The 12,382-nt window shown below is 38.2% G+C and overlaps 3 protein-coding genes across 3 annotated transcripts; 1 reads left to right on the forward strand and 2 right to left on the reverse strand.

Moving 5' to 3' along the window:
• Positions 1-4,599: 4,599 nt before the first annotated feature.
• Positions 4,600-6,487, forward strand: LOC111467797. Its single transcript, XM_023112867.1, has 2 exons — positions 4,600-5,132; positions 5,383-6,487. Exons 1-2 carry the CDS (start codon positions 4,695-4,697, stop codon positions 6,334-6,336), a joined length of 1,392 nt encoding a protein of 463 aa, XP_022968635.1. The 5' UTR covers positions 4,600-4,694; the 3' UTR covers positions 6,337-6,487.
• A 1,087-nt stretch (positions 6,488-7,574) lies between these two features.
• LOC111467626 (zinc finger A20 and AN1 domain-containing stress-associated protein 6-like) lies at positions 7,575-8,337 on the reverse strand. Its single transcript, XM_023112597.1, has one exon. The coding sequence runs from the start codon at positions 8,226-8,228 to the stop codon at positions 7,632-7,634; it is 597 nt and encodes a 198-aa protein (XP_022968365.1). The 5' UTR covers positions 8,229-8,337; the 3' UTR covers positions 7,575-7,631.
• A 462-nt stretch (positions 8,338-8,799) lies between these two features.
• LOC111467634 (probable aminotransferase ACS12) lies at positions 8,800-12,069 on the reverse strand. Its single transcript, XM_023112603.1, has 4 exons — positions 11,459-12,069; positions 11,212-11,346; positions 10,397-10,557; positions 8,800-10,287 (listed from the first exon to the last, which is right to left on the reverse strand). The coding sequence occupies exons 1-4, from the start codon at positions 11,837-11,839 to the stop codon at positions 9,432-9,434; spliced, it is 1,533 nt and encodes a 510-aa protein (XP_022968371.1). The 5' UTR covers positions 11,840-12,069; the 3' UTR covers positions 8,800-9,431.
• Positions 12,070-12,382: the final 313 nt, after the last annotated feature.

A 12,382-nucleotide genomic window follows, 5' to 3' on the forward strand; every position in this document is an offset into this window, starting at 1 on the left:
CCCCAATAAAAAAAGTCTTACCTGATTTTATTAATTCTCATCCTATAACTCTAGGGAATGATGTTCTTCTCCCTAACCATTGATCCGATTAGGGTCAAAATGTATATCACCTTGGATCTGATCAGTGAAGCTTAAACTTTTACTGTTGCTCTAAGGTAATCATCATTCCCCTAAGAACAATTATATGATTATTTCCATTTCAGCTATGAATTACCTGCAATAGTATCATTTGTGCTGGTCATTTCTGATCTTTTTCCCCGTCAGAGATGCCTTGTTCTTGATTTTCTTTGTAGCAACTTTGTTCTTGTTTTAGTTTATATGTACAATAAATTAAACGTTCGAGATGTTAGAAATGTGAACCAGAAAAGAGAGGCCGAAGGTCGAAATAAAGGGAAAAGGAAAGAAAACGTTTCTTCCAAACCGTAGGATCAAAGGTGGATAACAATGTGAGGTATATCCTGAAGAAGGAAAATTGAGGGTGGAAATGGTAGGTAGAAGAAGCAGGGAAAGTGGGGGAGGAATTTGCAATTGAGTAGGACCTTAAGCACATGTAAATGGGAGGGGGAATAATTGTGTGTTGAACATGATGATGGCACACGTGCGCATTAGGTCACCCTTAGCAGTAAGAAACCAAGAGGAAAAAAAGAAAAGGAAAGGCTTAGCATAATCTCATTGGGTATGTTCTTAAAGTGTTTGTTCTTTGGGGCCATTATCTTTATGGGTATGTCTTGTAAAAGTGAGGCAAAACCTCCTCAATTTATGTTCAATAACGAGTAGCCCCCCCTCTCTCCCCTCTTCCCTCTCCTCTTCTTTCAAAAGTATTATATAGAATGATAGAAATTGTATTTGTAATCTTAGGGTCAAAAGAAGGTGTAGTAGTGGGAATCTTAGCATTGCACACTCAGGTAGCTATCAATGCTAACGAGAGGCAAAATGAATGTTTGGTTTGACATAAGATCAAAAGAATAAAACAATAAGTCTTTGTTTGTAGTATTCTTTTAATTTATTGTCAGTGACTCAACCATATTAGATATTATTTGTATAAGGATGAATGAGTTAGTCATTACATACTCAAGAATTTTATGTCAATGGATAAGTTCGAGGGCATAATAAAAAAATTATGAAACTTCGAGCTCTTAATCGAAAACATACCAATAATTCAAAGATGAATTGGGAAAGCTATCAGCTCAATACATAGATCAAGAACACAATCATGCACTTTTTTTTTTGGTTTCACTTGAATGGATGAAGATGAGAGAGAGGAAGCATTAGAATGGTTAGAAAACAATGTCACATCACCCCCACATAGACATGGATGATTAGGCCATGCACCCATTATTTAATATTGAAAGCAAGCAAAAGCACCAGCCTATGAGAACAGAGAACTCCTCAATCATCTTGTCCACCCATGTTCACTATGTGCGTGCGTGCGTGCGGAGCGGCGAGTGGGCGCGGCGTGGCTGGCCCTGCCCTGCCCACGCCCTCACCCCCCTCCACCTCCAAGCACCTCCCGCATGCCTCCAACCCAATTATTCACTTAACACCTCTTCAATAATAACACTAAACTTGTCCTTGTAATATTCACCTTTTTACCTAAAAATGTTATCTTAAGAGCTTAGCTTAGTAATTTGTTACTACACGCCTCTATGAATTAACTAAACACATCCTTCAAACTTCAAGAGATTGCTTAAAACAAAGAGAGATTTGTAGGTTCTTAACAACGAACCAATTATAAGACGACAAGTGGCGAATTGGCCCGTCTTCCAAGTTTGTAGGTTCTTAACAATTGAAACACATGGGCAAAAGCATGGGGGAGGGCTTCCTTTGCCCACAATTCTTCTAAGAAATCCCCACAAATTAATGTAAACAAATCCCTCTCTTCCATGTGGCTCCAATTCCCATTTGCTTCTTCATGCTCCCCAACTCTAACTTTTTAAAATGTTTCATTTCTTATTTTGTGTTTAATAATTCATTTAAACGAGACAATCTCCAATGAAAGATTTTGCTTTAGACTAGCCCTTCAAGGTCCTTCATCCCGGGCTTGGGTTCAAGAATTCTCCTCAATGAAAGCCTCTTCTTCTCCCGATGGAGGCAGATTGAGATCAATATCCTACCAAGGGAAAGAGTTTGAGCTCCATGCGCAAGATCCCTAAACCATCTTGACTTAGGCTAAGTTTGGGAAGCCGGTTGTTGTCATAAAAAAAAAATCAAATTCTTTTTAGACAATTTATAAAGTTGTGAGACTTGTATGAAACCCAATCTCAAATTTTTACGAGACTACTCTTTGTTCGTTCATAAAAAATTGAATAATGAAGTAATCATTCCAAATAACACAAAAATCTCTCAATCTCACTAGAAATTGAAACCAAAATTTGCAGCTTTGCTTTAGCATTATTCATCTATTGAAGGTAGAAGGACATATGGGTAAAGGAACAGACTCCCAAATTGAATACTCAATTTCATGTGTCTGTCTAACAAAAGGGTAGAGAGAGAAAATTATAAAGGGTAGAGAGAGAAAATATTAAGGGTAGAGAGAGAAAGAATGGCACATTTAGAGAGAGAGAGAGAGAGAGAGAGAGAGGCCTGAGGGGTTTAGTCTAAGAAGGGTTTGCCTAATCATTCACCGACAACTCAACAACAATATCTTCCACTGTTCTTCCATTGATACCCAAAAGCTCAACCATACATCAAAAAATAATACAAATACATTGTGATCATCATCATCATCGACACGCTCATCTAACCCAAACAATTTTTATGTTAAATTATAAATTTTTAATTTCCTCGCTTCCGCGTTATACCATTTGTAACGGTGTAAGGTCATCACTAATAGATATTATCTAATTTAAAACGCGTCTACTAGAAAGAAGTTTTCATATCTTTAGAAGGAACACTTTGTTCCCCTCTCCAATCGATACGAGATCTCAGAATCCGACTAAACATTATTTCCCACGAACCCATGTGAGTATGAATGAAGAAGAAGATGGTGGTGGCCATTTCTTTGTTCTTATTTGTTTGCTTCATTCAATCAAAGAGAACTAAGCTTGCCGTAGTACTATACTATATACTATATCCCTCCTTCAATATATCTTCATTTAAAAAATGGTCACATCCACCACTTATTCTCTCACATTAAAATAAAATATCCACATTTTAATAATTCACTTCTCGATATCAATTATCTAATATCGAATAATGAAAAATTCTTCATTGAACAACCACTACTCTTCTGTTTCCTCGATGATTAGATCGATCATAGGCTGATAAAATTTTAACGATGATCAAAATAAGATAGCGTTTTAAGAATCTAATAATGGGTTGAAGAGAATTTTCTGAGTTGACATGTATCGTCGGTAAATGTTTTTGGTGATCCATGTTAGAAAGAGAGACATGATAGAGTAACAATAGTTATCACACAGTGTGACAAAGACGTGTCAAGTCCAAGTTAAGATGTTTAAAGACAAACAAAAGCATTTTTTTTTTAGAAGAATCTCGAGTTTGATCCATTACAAATTTAAAGCAAACAAATATTGTGAATAATAAAATTAAAAAGAAGTTAAAAGAGATAAAGCATAATTAAAATGGGTAATACATGAAAACATGCAAATTAACAAAAGAAAGAAGCCAAACCAATAAGGACATGGCCTTCAATTATTATATTATCTTTTTTATAATTAAAAAAAAATTGTTATCCCAAGAAATAAAAAGGGGAAAAAAGTGATATTATTGTTCACCCCACGCTCATCCCAAGCGTGTGTTGGGCTGAATCCACTAGAAGACAAAGTAGCCTTTATTTATAAATTCCCACGCGCTACGTGTGTGACTCTGCTTATTTCTTAATTGTGTCTATTTTTTCTATTTTTTAAAAAATTTATATTTATATATTCCATGGATTTCTTTAATAAATATTTGCTTATGATTTTAATTTCATAATTGATTTTTTATTTTTAATAAATGAAGAAAATTTAGTGGATTACCAAAAAAAAAAAATAATAATAATAACAATAAAATCAATAAATATATATATATATATTAAATAAGTATCATACCAACCCTAATTACAAATGAAATCAAAGGCAGAATTACTCAAAAAAAAAAAGGGACAAATTTGGATTGACGTAAAGACTAAAGTGAAGAAATTGGGTCGAAGTTCAAATTCAACTCCTTGGTCTTAGTCTAAAGCCATGCATGCTCTTGAGTACCCAACGGACAAGTCAATCATATGAAAATTGTAAGTTGCAAACAATTCAAATATAAGAACAGACCTCAGTCGTGTAGGAGAGAAAATAGGTTGAAAACGATTTATAAGAAAGCAATGTTCACAGGTTTGATAACGTATAAGTCATGTAGAAAAAAAAAATTGATGACTAGTCACATCCTCTATAGTACGTTATAGTGCATTTTAGTCCGTAGACATGAGTACATTATGGTGCATTTTAGTATGTGGACATGATTTTGATGAAAAAATTTAACGTAAAAGAAATTTGAAATGATGAAATATATTTATTTTAAAAATGATGAAGAAAATAATATTTAAAAAAAAAAACAAACAAATAAATAAAAGGTGGTACCTTTCCTTTGTGTTAGCGGTAATAAGATCCCATAGTGGGCGCTCTCAAAACATCCCACGAGCTTTACAACTCCATCTTCCAAACCTTCCTTCCGCTCTCCAAAATCCCATCTCTCTGCGCAACATGGCCCTCGAAACCTGGCTCAGTAAGGTCAAGAACGCCGTCTCCAACAAGTTCGATGTGGTTCGAACCTCATCTTCAACCACCCTCAACACCCAACCCACCACCACCGCCTCCTCCAAGAAATCCCCAAACGTCGGCGTTTTGGCGTTTGAGATTGCCGCCCTCATGTCCAAGCTTTTGCATCTATGGCAGTCCCTCTCCGACACCCACATTATTCGCCTTCGAAATGAGTCTCTTTCCCTTGAGGGTGTCCATAAAATCGTCTCCAACGATGAGCCCTTCCTCCTCGGCCTCGCCTGCGCCGAAATGACTGAAAATCTTCGACTTCTTGCTAACTCTGTTTCCCGTTTGTGTATTAAATGTAACGACGCCGATCTCCGGTCGTTCCACCGGGCCTTCGACGACTTCGCCGACTCCGGCCGCGATCTCCACAACTGGGTATGTTAAATCACCACTGATCATTTGGGTATTTTTCATTTTTTATGATTTTATTTATGGTGATGATGTGGGCTGTTTGGAGGGAGTACACATTGGCAAAACCACTCGAGATTACTACAGTAGAGATTAAATTCATGCCCTTAGTTCGAGAGTTCTATAGCGTACTTTATTCAAAAGCAAAAACTTTTAGGTTCAAAGTAGACTATTGTGTAAAGTCGTGATTTCTAACGATTTACCTTTTGATTTACAGATATTGAAGGAGAAAGAAATGGAGTGCAGGAACAAGAGGGTGGAGAGATTAGTTACAGTCACGGCGACCCTCCACAAAGAAATGGATGAGCTTTCAGTAATGGAAGCTGGTTTGAGAAAAGCAGTGGCAAATTTACAGTCATGTCAGCAAGAGAACAGCTCGCCATTGGAGCAGAAAATCATCGATCTTCAACAGAGGATCGTTTGGCAGAGACAAGAAGTTAAGTATTTAAAAGAAAAATCCCTTTGGAACAGAACATTCGATACAGTGATGTCAATTCTAGCAAGATCAGTTTTCACAACTCTAGCCAGAATCAAATTTGTTTTTGGTTTGGGTCAATTTCCTTCGTCTCTCCCACGTAGCCTCTCCGCCTCCGCCGCCGTCCACCCACTCAAGAACTTAAACGACAACGGCAAGGAATTTCCGGTGAGTAAAAATGCATTTTTTGAACCCAATTCTAAACTCCTCAAGCCGCCTATGTCCACTTTAGGGGCCACGGGGTTGGCCCTGCATTATGCCAACTTGATCATAGTCATGGATAAGATGATCAAATCGCCTCAATTGGTGGGCGTGGATGCTAGAGATGATCTTTACTCGATGCTACCGAATAGCGTTCGGTCGGCGTTGAGAGCGCGGTTGAGAGGGGTTGGTTTCACGGCAAGCGATCCGTCGTTGGCAGGGGAATGGAGGGAGGCGATGGGGAGGATATTGGAGTGGCTGTCGCCAATGGCACAGAACATGATAAAATGGCAAAGTGAAAGGAGCTTTGAACAGCAAAATTACATGGCGCCAAAGACGAATGTGATGCTTTTGCAGACGCTTTATTTTGCTAATAAGGATAAGACAGAAGCTGCCATTACAGAATTGCTTGTGGGGTTGAATTATATTTGGAGATTTGAAAGGGAAATGACTGCTAAGGCCTTGTTTGCCTGTAACAACTTCATTGCCACATGAAAATGGGAGAAAAAAAAACCATATTTCTTGTGATTTTTCTTGGGAAACTCTCATCATCTGAACGCTTCTGCTGTATATTTTATCATACAAAGTGTATGTAAATGATATGATGATTTTAATATGAGAATCAAAAGATGGAAGGAAAAAAGTGTGGATGATACGACCTCCGACACATGGGTTAGGGCGCAATATCGGCACACCTGTGCTACTTAGTATTGTCCTTGAAAGACCCATTTGAAAGAAATGTTCATCCGACACATGTATGTGCAACAGCATAACTAGCTTAGGCCACAAGGCTGAGGGGTGGTGAAAAGTTAACACCATGCCTCCCTTAGGATATATTTTGAGGAATTTTCAATCCTCTTCCGGCAGACGTTATTTTAGCTAACAGTCATACGGCATCATGGAACATTCATTCGGTGTTCGATTGACACCACATTTAACATATTTCATATGGATGGACTTGACTCGAGAACTACATGCCCAAATTCCCATTCATAACCCTGATTTTTGAGGTTAAGGCTCGAGGCCCTACCTGACCCTTGAACAAGCCTATCTTTGACGCTTGTGTCTACTCGTGACCCTTATCTTGCTTATGTCTCGCCTTCTCTTCAATGCCTACTCCTGTGTGGTGTGTTAGATGATGTATCGTTCTCTTCGATTGCATCATGACACTCGTCTAGGCCGTTGCGTGGCCAGATGAACACCACTTGAGGACCACCGCTTTGCATGTCGCAACATGAAGGTCCACTCTGTATAGAGTGATAGATGTTGCACCATCGTCCTCTCCCGATTCGGAGAAAATATCCTAAGAACAAAGTAGAAAGAAAGACAAGATAACGTTAAAAGTTTATAAGCCAAGCAAAAGGACGGTCAACTGCATCATGTCACTCGTCTTGACCCTCAGATGGTCGAAGGAGCACCACTTGAAGGTCGTCAAGATGATGTACTGTCCTCCTCGATCGCATCATAACACTTGTGTATACCTTCGTGTCGCCGGATGAGGTGCCACTTAAGGGTCACCGCATTAGAGTTGTCGATTTACTTGTCACAACCTACCCTCCTCTTGCGAAATTTATGGTTGAACTTTTTTTAAAATAGATATTCAATTTATCAATGAAACAAAGGCAGCTTTAATCACCCATGGCATTAAGAAAAGTTCGGAAGACTCATCTAAAAATAGAAAATTTAATTTAACTAAAAAGATTAATTTGAAAAGTAATTAATGAAAAAATATGTCCAAAAGATCAAATAATAATTAAATTTAGCGAAAACTAAAAACTAAAACTCTGATTCTATACTCTATATTCAAGCTTGTCGCCCTTGATTTCAATCATCTGTCTACCCAATCTCTCTCGCTCCACCGTCTTCGTATCGAAGTTGCATCCATGTTTATCCTCAAATCTATGCATACGGCAAAACAAACCACCGCACCTGCACGGAAACCCTAACAACCCGACCTTCTTGTTGCAGAGTCCGCATCTGTTTTTTCTCGCCGGCGCATTCGAATCAGTTTCTGAACAACTCGGATTCATCGCAACTTCCGATTCTGAAACTTCAATACTCTCCAAATCCGATTTGAGCGAATCATCGAAGTCCTGACGCCGTTGAGAAACTCCATCGGTTTCCGTTGGGATTGAAATCAGATTTTCTTTAAGAAAATCAGTGTAGCAGATGGAACACAAGTTGCGAGTCTTCGGATTTCCAAAGAAGCCACAGTTATTGGCACAGAGTGGTGAATCGTCCGGATTCTCTGAACTTCCGAAACCAGCCATTAGATCTTCTTCTTCTTCTTCTTCTTCGTTCTTTCTTGTTCTTGATTTTGGTGGTGATTTTGCTGTTTGTGTTGATTTGGTGCAAGGGCGGAGTCGATTATATAGAGAGAGCGGCATGAAAAGATCACTAAAAGAACATGGAATTGGAAAATAGATCTGATCTTAACTATCTGAATCGAAAATTTGATGTTTATTATTTATCTTTTTTATAACTATTCCCTAATCTAAGAGAATTCAAATATTGTAAAATTACTTCTATAATTTTTCAAATCAATAAATATATTGACCCTAAATTATTTAAAATTGAAAGTTTTAGATTTTAAAAAATGGCACTTAATTGGGCCGCCCCACTAAAATATTTAGGTAAGTTGAAGAGGTGATTGACGTCTAAGCTTGTTTTAACATACGCCGTATGAATGATGATTTAGTTGTCAAGGTAGACATAAGCTCGATACTCCGACATCAAACTGTTGGCGTCAGCTCCTCGTTAATGTATCACAAAGTATTGTGAGAAACCATAGTATGTCAATTCTTGCATCGATTACCTCAAACATTGAGTCTAGTTAGTCTCTTTTTATCCGCACCCCTCCTAGAGAGGCTGCATGCAGTAAGCAATAGCATGTAGTTCTGTAGTTATGAAGGCAGATGGAGAACCAAAAACAAAATTAAAGGGGGGAGGAGACAACAATGGAAATAAAATGACCAATTAAATATTTATTAAAAGAAAAAACAAAAAGAAGAAGAAGTTAAGAATTGGAAATAATTACAAAACTAATATGAATTCTCCTAACCCAAATTCCTATTTTTAAAAAAAGAATACATCACGGCCAATTACAAACTGCAACAAAGTAGATGATCTCCAACAATTTCTGAAGCCAAATGGTTGTGATCAGATAGCCAAACCAGGATGTTCTATCCCATGTTTGATATTAAACCAACGGGAAGAAGGCAGTTTTGGTTCTTCAAAATTTCAACCCAGCTTCTGGTTTTCTTTATAGGAAGCTATGAAATGGGCTAATTGATCTGATCATAAAAGCAAGAAAAAATGCTGGTAAGATCACTGACATTTTCCTGTTGCAAGAATTAAAGATGGAGGACAGACATGTCTCAACTTCCCAACTTCTTGGAACTCAACATCATTTCATCAAACCTTTCCAGGGTAAGAGAGTGATGATCATAAAAGACGCCCAATATGAACACAGAACAATGATGTCAGTCTTGAGCCTGAAAGAAATTAACATCTGCTCCCAAAAGAAAGGTTTTTGTCATCTGAAATTCTAGGGTCGATTTTCTATTTCAACAGCTAAAGCCAACGAGAACTCAACTGGGAGATTTGCACGTAACGGCCATTTTTCTAATCCTTTCTATAACGATCAATAAATCCTCTCGTGAAAGTGTAGTGAAACAACATCTAAACCATCCAGGTTCTATGCAATGACAAGCAGATCCAGGAGTCGCGTTAATTTTAGCTACATTCAGCAGCTTCTCCCATAATTCTAGCTCCCCTTTCTCACTATAAGAATTCATCAGTCCACTCATATCAGCCCAGCAGTAAAAACCAGCACTGCTCTTTGCACACTTGATTCCCAACTGTTTCAAACCAGCCACGAAAAGAACATGCATCTCGCGAATCCTCTTTTTGCTCGTCTCCAGGTATTCATTAACGAAGGTTCTGTCCAAAAGCATCAAGGTAACAAGCTGCTGGGTTGGTGCGGAAATCGGGCAAAATCTTGCCATTTTTCTAGCAGCAGCCAAAACATTTTCATTTTGTGAATAGATGACACCAACTCTAAGGCCAGGAAGAGAGAGGTCTTTCGACAGTCCATACACTATATGAACTCTATTCTTGTCAATATCTTCTGAATCAATCATTTCAGCCATGCTCACAAACTCGTCGTTTCCATAAACTGACCCTGCAAATATCTCATCAGATACAACATGGATATTCTTCTCTTGGGCAAAATCTAAAATACTGTACAGCATTTCTCGGGGCAACATGTTGCCAACTGGATTTGCAGGGTTAGATAAAAGAACTCCCCGAACTTTTATTCCTCGCTTCCTTGCTTGATTGTATGCTTGCTCTAGTACAGTGATGTTCAAGTTAAAGTTGTCAGCACTACGACAGTGAACTGGTATTAAATCCACTCCAGTTCTCCACTTCACATCTCTATCAAAACTGCATACAACTTTTCTAATTAATTATCGCATACCTAGGTATCTAAACTGCTTTTTGTGACAACGTTTTTTTAATAAAAAAAATCAAATGTAGTTCAGGAGCTACTAACCCAGGATAATAAGGAGTTGGAATAAGAAATGCATTTCCAGGGTCTGCTAAGCAGAAACAGAGTACCTCGACCGCGGCAGTGGCACCAGATGTTAACAATAATTGTGATGGATCAAAAGCCACTCCACCACCCATTACCTGAGACATGAAACCTGCCATAGCCTACAGTAATTGAACTGATTTCAAGACATGAACCTGGAACTGAATGCTTAATAACTCTATAGTACCGATTAAGAAAGTAATACAACAAAAGTAATATTCAATATGAAAAGGGGAATATAGCACAAGTTTAAGGAAGGTCAAACAGCAATCCACTTCTTGAATAAGGCAAAAGGACAAAGAACTGTCATGTCACCAATAAATCCTAGGTAAGAACAATACGATTGATTAAGAAATAAAGAGCAATAAGGCTTAACCTTTAAGATTCCAAGCTTTTAATATCTCAATACATACCCAAGAATACGAGTTCAGCTTCAGCATCAGTTTTAACTTTTAACTTTCATTACATTGAGCCCTTCAAAGCCCTTTAAACAGTAATGCAGCTATCAGGAAAAGAAAGCAGGACATGGATAACAACATATATTGCATTTCACAGATGAGTTTGGATCGTAAACTTCAGAGCTTGTAGAGAGAGAGGAGGTTAGACACGAACGCAGACATTGTAATATCAATTTCAAAACACTTGGGCAAGTTAAGCCACATTCATTTTCACTTCGGGACTAAACATTCCAACACTAGGGAATCGAGAGCTTAGAGCCAATATGCGTTTCCACCAAAAGAATATAGCTGAAATAGACAATAAAAATAAATAAATACCATTTTCAGCTCCCACAATCCATCGAAAGGCTGGTAAGTAGTCATCCCCATAATATTCAACTCGACGCTATTGCCTCCACCAACGGAACCAGTATAATTCTCCGATATCCATTTCTCAAGCAAATCAAAGCACAACTTCAAGCATAGAAAACAAAATAACAGAGTATTAAAAAAAAAAAAGAAAGGAAAAAGAAAATAAATCTCAATTTGAAGAACAAAAGAGTTCGAATCAAAATAGAAACGGTACCCTATTCTCGGACAACCCAAGCTGAATAATCCCATTCGGATTATCCAACCTATCGTAAGGATCCTCCCGAACGCGATCCAATCCAATATAGTAGGGGGAGTTATTGGGCTTCGCAATCGAACTGGCTCGAGAAGAAAGCCGAACTCGACCAACGGATCCGCGCGTTAGTAGATTAGAGCGAGAGGACGAGCGGTTGAGGTCGACGAGGTTAGAGGAAGAGTGAGAATGGGACGGAGAATTCGAGGAGGAGTCAGAGTTGGGAGAACGATTTCGCTTGAGATAAAGTTGGAGGAAGTAGAAGAGAGCACAGGGAATGAGAGAGCCCAACAAGAGACCTCCACGGCCTTGGACAACGCCTTGCAGAGGCACCACAAGCCTCATGACGGTGACTCCGCCGCGCTTTCAGATTTTCGGTATCAGAATTCGAATCTGAGCCCGAGCTCCAGGTCGTAGTTGGCTCACCGGAGACGCAGGTGGACGCCCGGCAGCGGAGGAGAAGTGAGGAAGTGATGGAGTTTTCAATTTGGTTGGTTTGGGTTTGGCAGATGAGCTTAAGGTTGGCTGCCGATGAAATGCCGTGAGTGACCCAAATCTAGTTTTTCTTTTTCTTTTTCTTTTTCTTTTTATTTATTAACCAAAATTGTAAGGCGAGAGTGAAAGGGAACCTAGGACTCTGGATCACGGAGATGAGTAGTAGCTCTAAATGACCGAAATACCCTTGGAAGTTTGTTGCAGGAATTATTTAATTATATGAATTAACATATAAACATTTTTGTCCACTTTATTTTTATCATTTTTTTTATGGATAACATATTGACGTTTTAACGCAATTAATTTTGAATTGACCAAAAAGAAACATTTAAATTCTATTTTATTTCAAATTTAATTTACTTCTGGAATTAAATAATAATAATAATAATAATC

Source organism: Cucurbita maxima, unplaced genomic scaffold (genome assembly GCF_002738345.1).
Source record: "Cucurbita maxima cultivar Rimu unplaced genomic scaffold, Cmax_1.0 Cma_Scf00034, whole genome shotgun sequence".
Classification (NCBI taxonomy): domain Eukaryota; kingdom Viridiplantae; phylum Streptophyta; class Magnoliopsida; order Cucurbitales; family Cucurbitaceae; genus Cucurbita; species Cucurbita maxima.

Bases quoted from the DNA above. Each gene is read 5' to 3' on its own strand.
- LOC111467626 (XM_023112597.1), bottom strand. From the start codon at position 8,228: ATGCCGCTCTCTCTATATAATCGACTCCGCCCTTGCACCAAATCAACA.
- LOC111467797 (XM_023112867.1), top strand. From the start codon at position 4,695: ATGGCCCTCGAAACCTGGCTCAGTAAGGTCAAGAACGCCGTCTCCAAC. The intron at 5,133-5,382 runs GTATGTTAAATC...TTTGATTTACAG, and splicing joins GCCGCGATCTCCACAACTGG to ATATTGAAGGAGAAAGAAAT.
- LOC111467634 (XM_023112603.1), bottom strand. From the start codon at position 11,839: ATGAGGCTTGTGGTGCCTCTGCAAGGCGTTGTCCAAGGCCGTGGAGGT. The intron at 10,558-11,211 runs GTATTTATTTAT...CAATTACTGTAG, and splicing joins GATTGTGGGAGCTGAAAATG to GCTATGGCAGGTTTCATGTC. The intron at 10,288-10,396 runs GTTAGTAGCTCC...AGTTGTATGCAG, and splicing joins CCAACTCCTTATTATCCTGG to TTTTGATAGAGATGTGAAGT.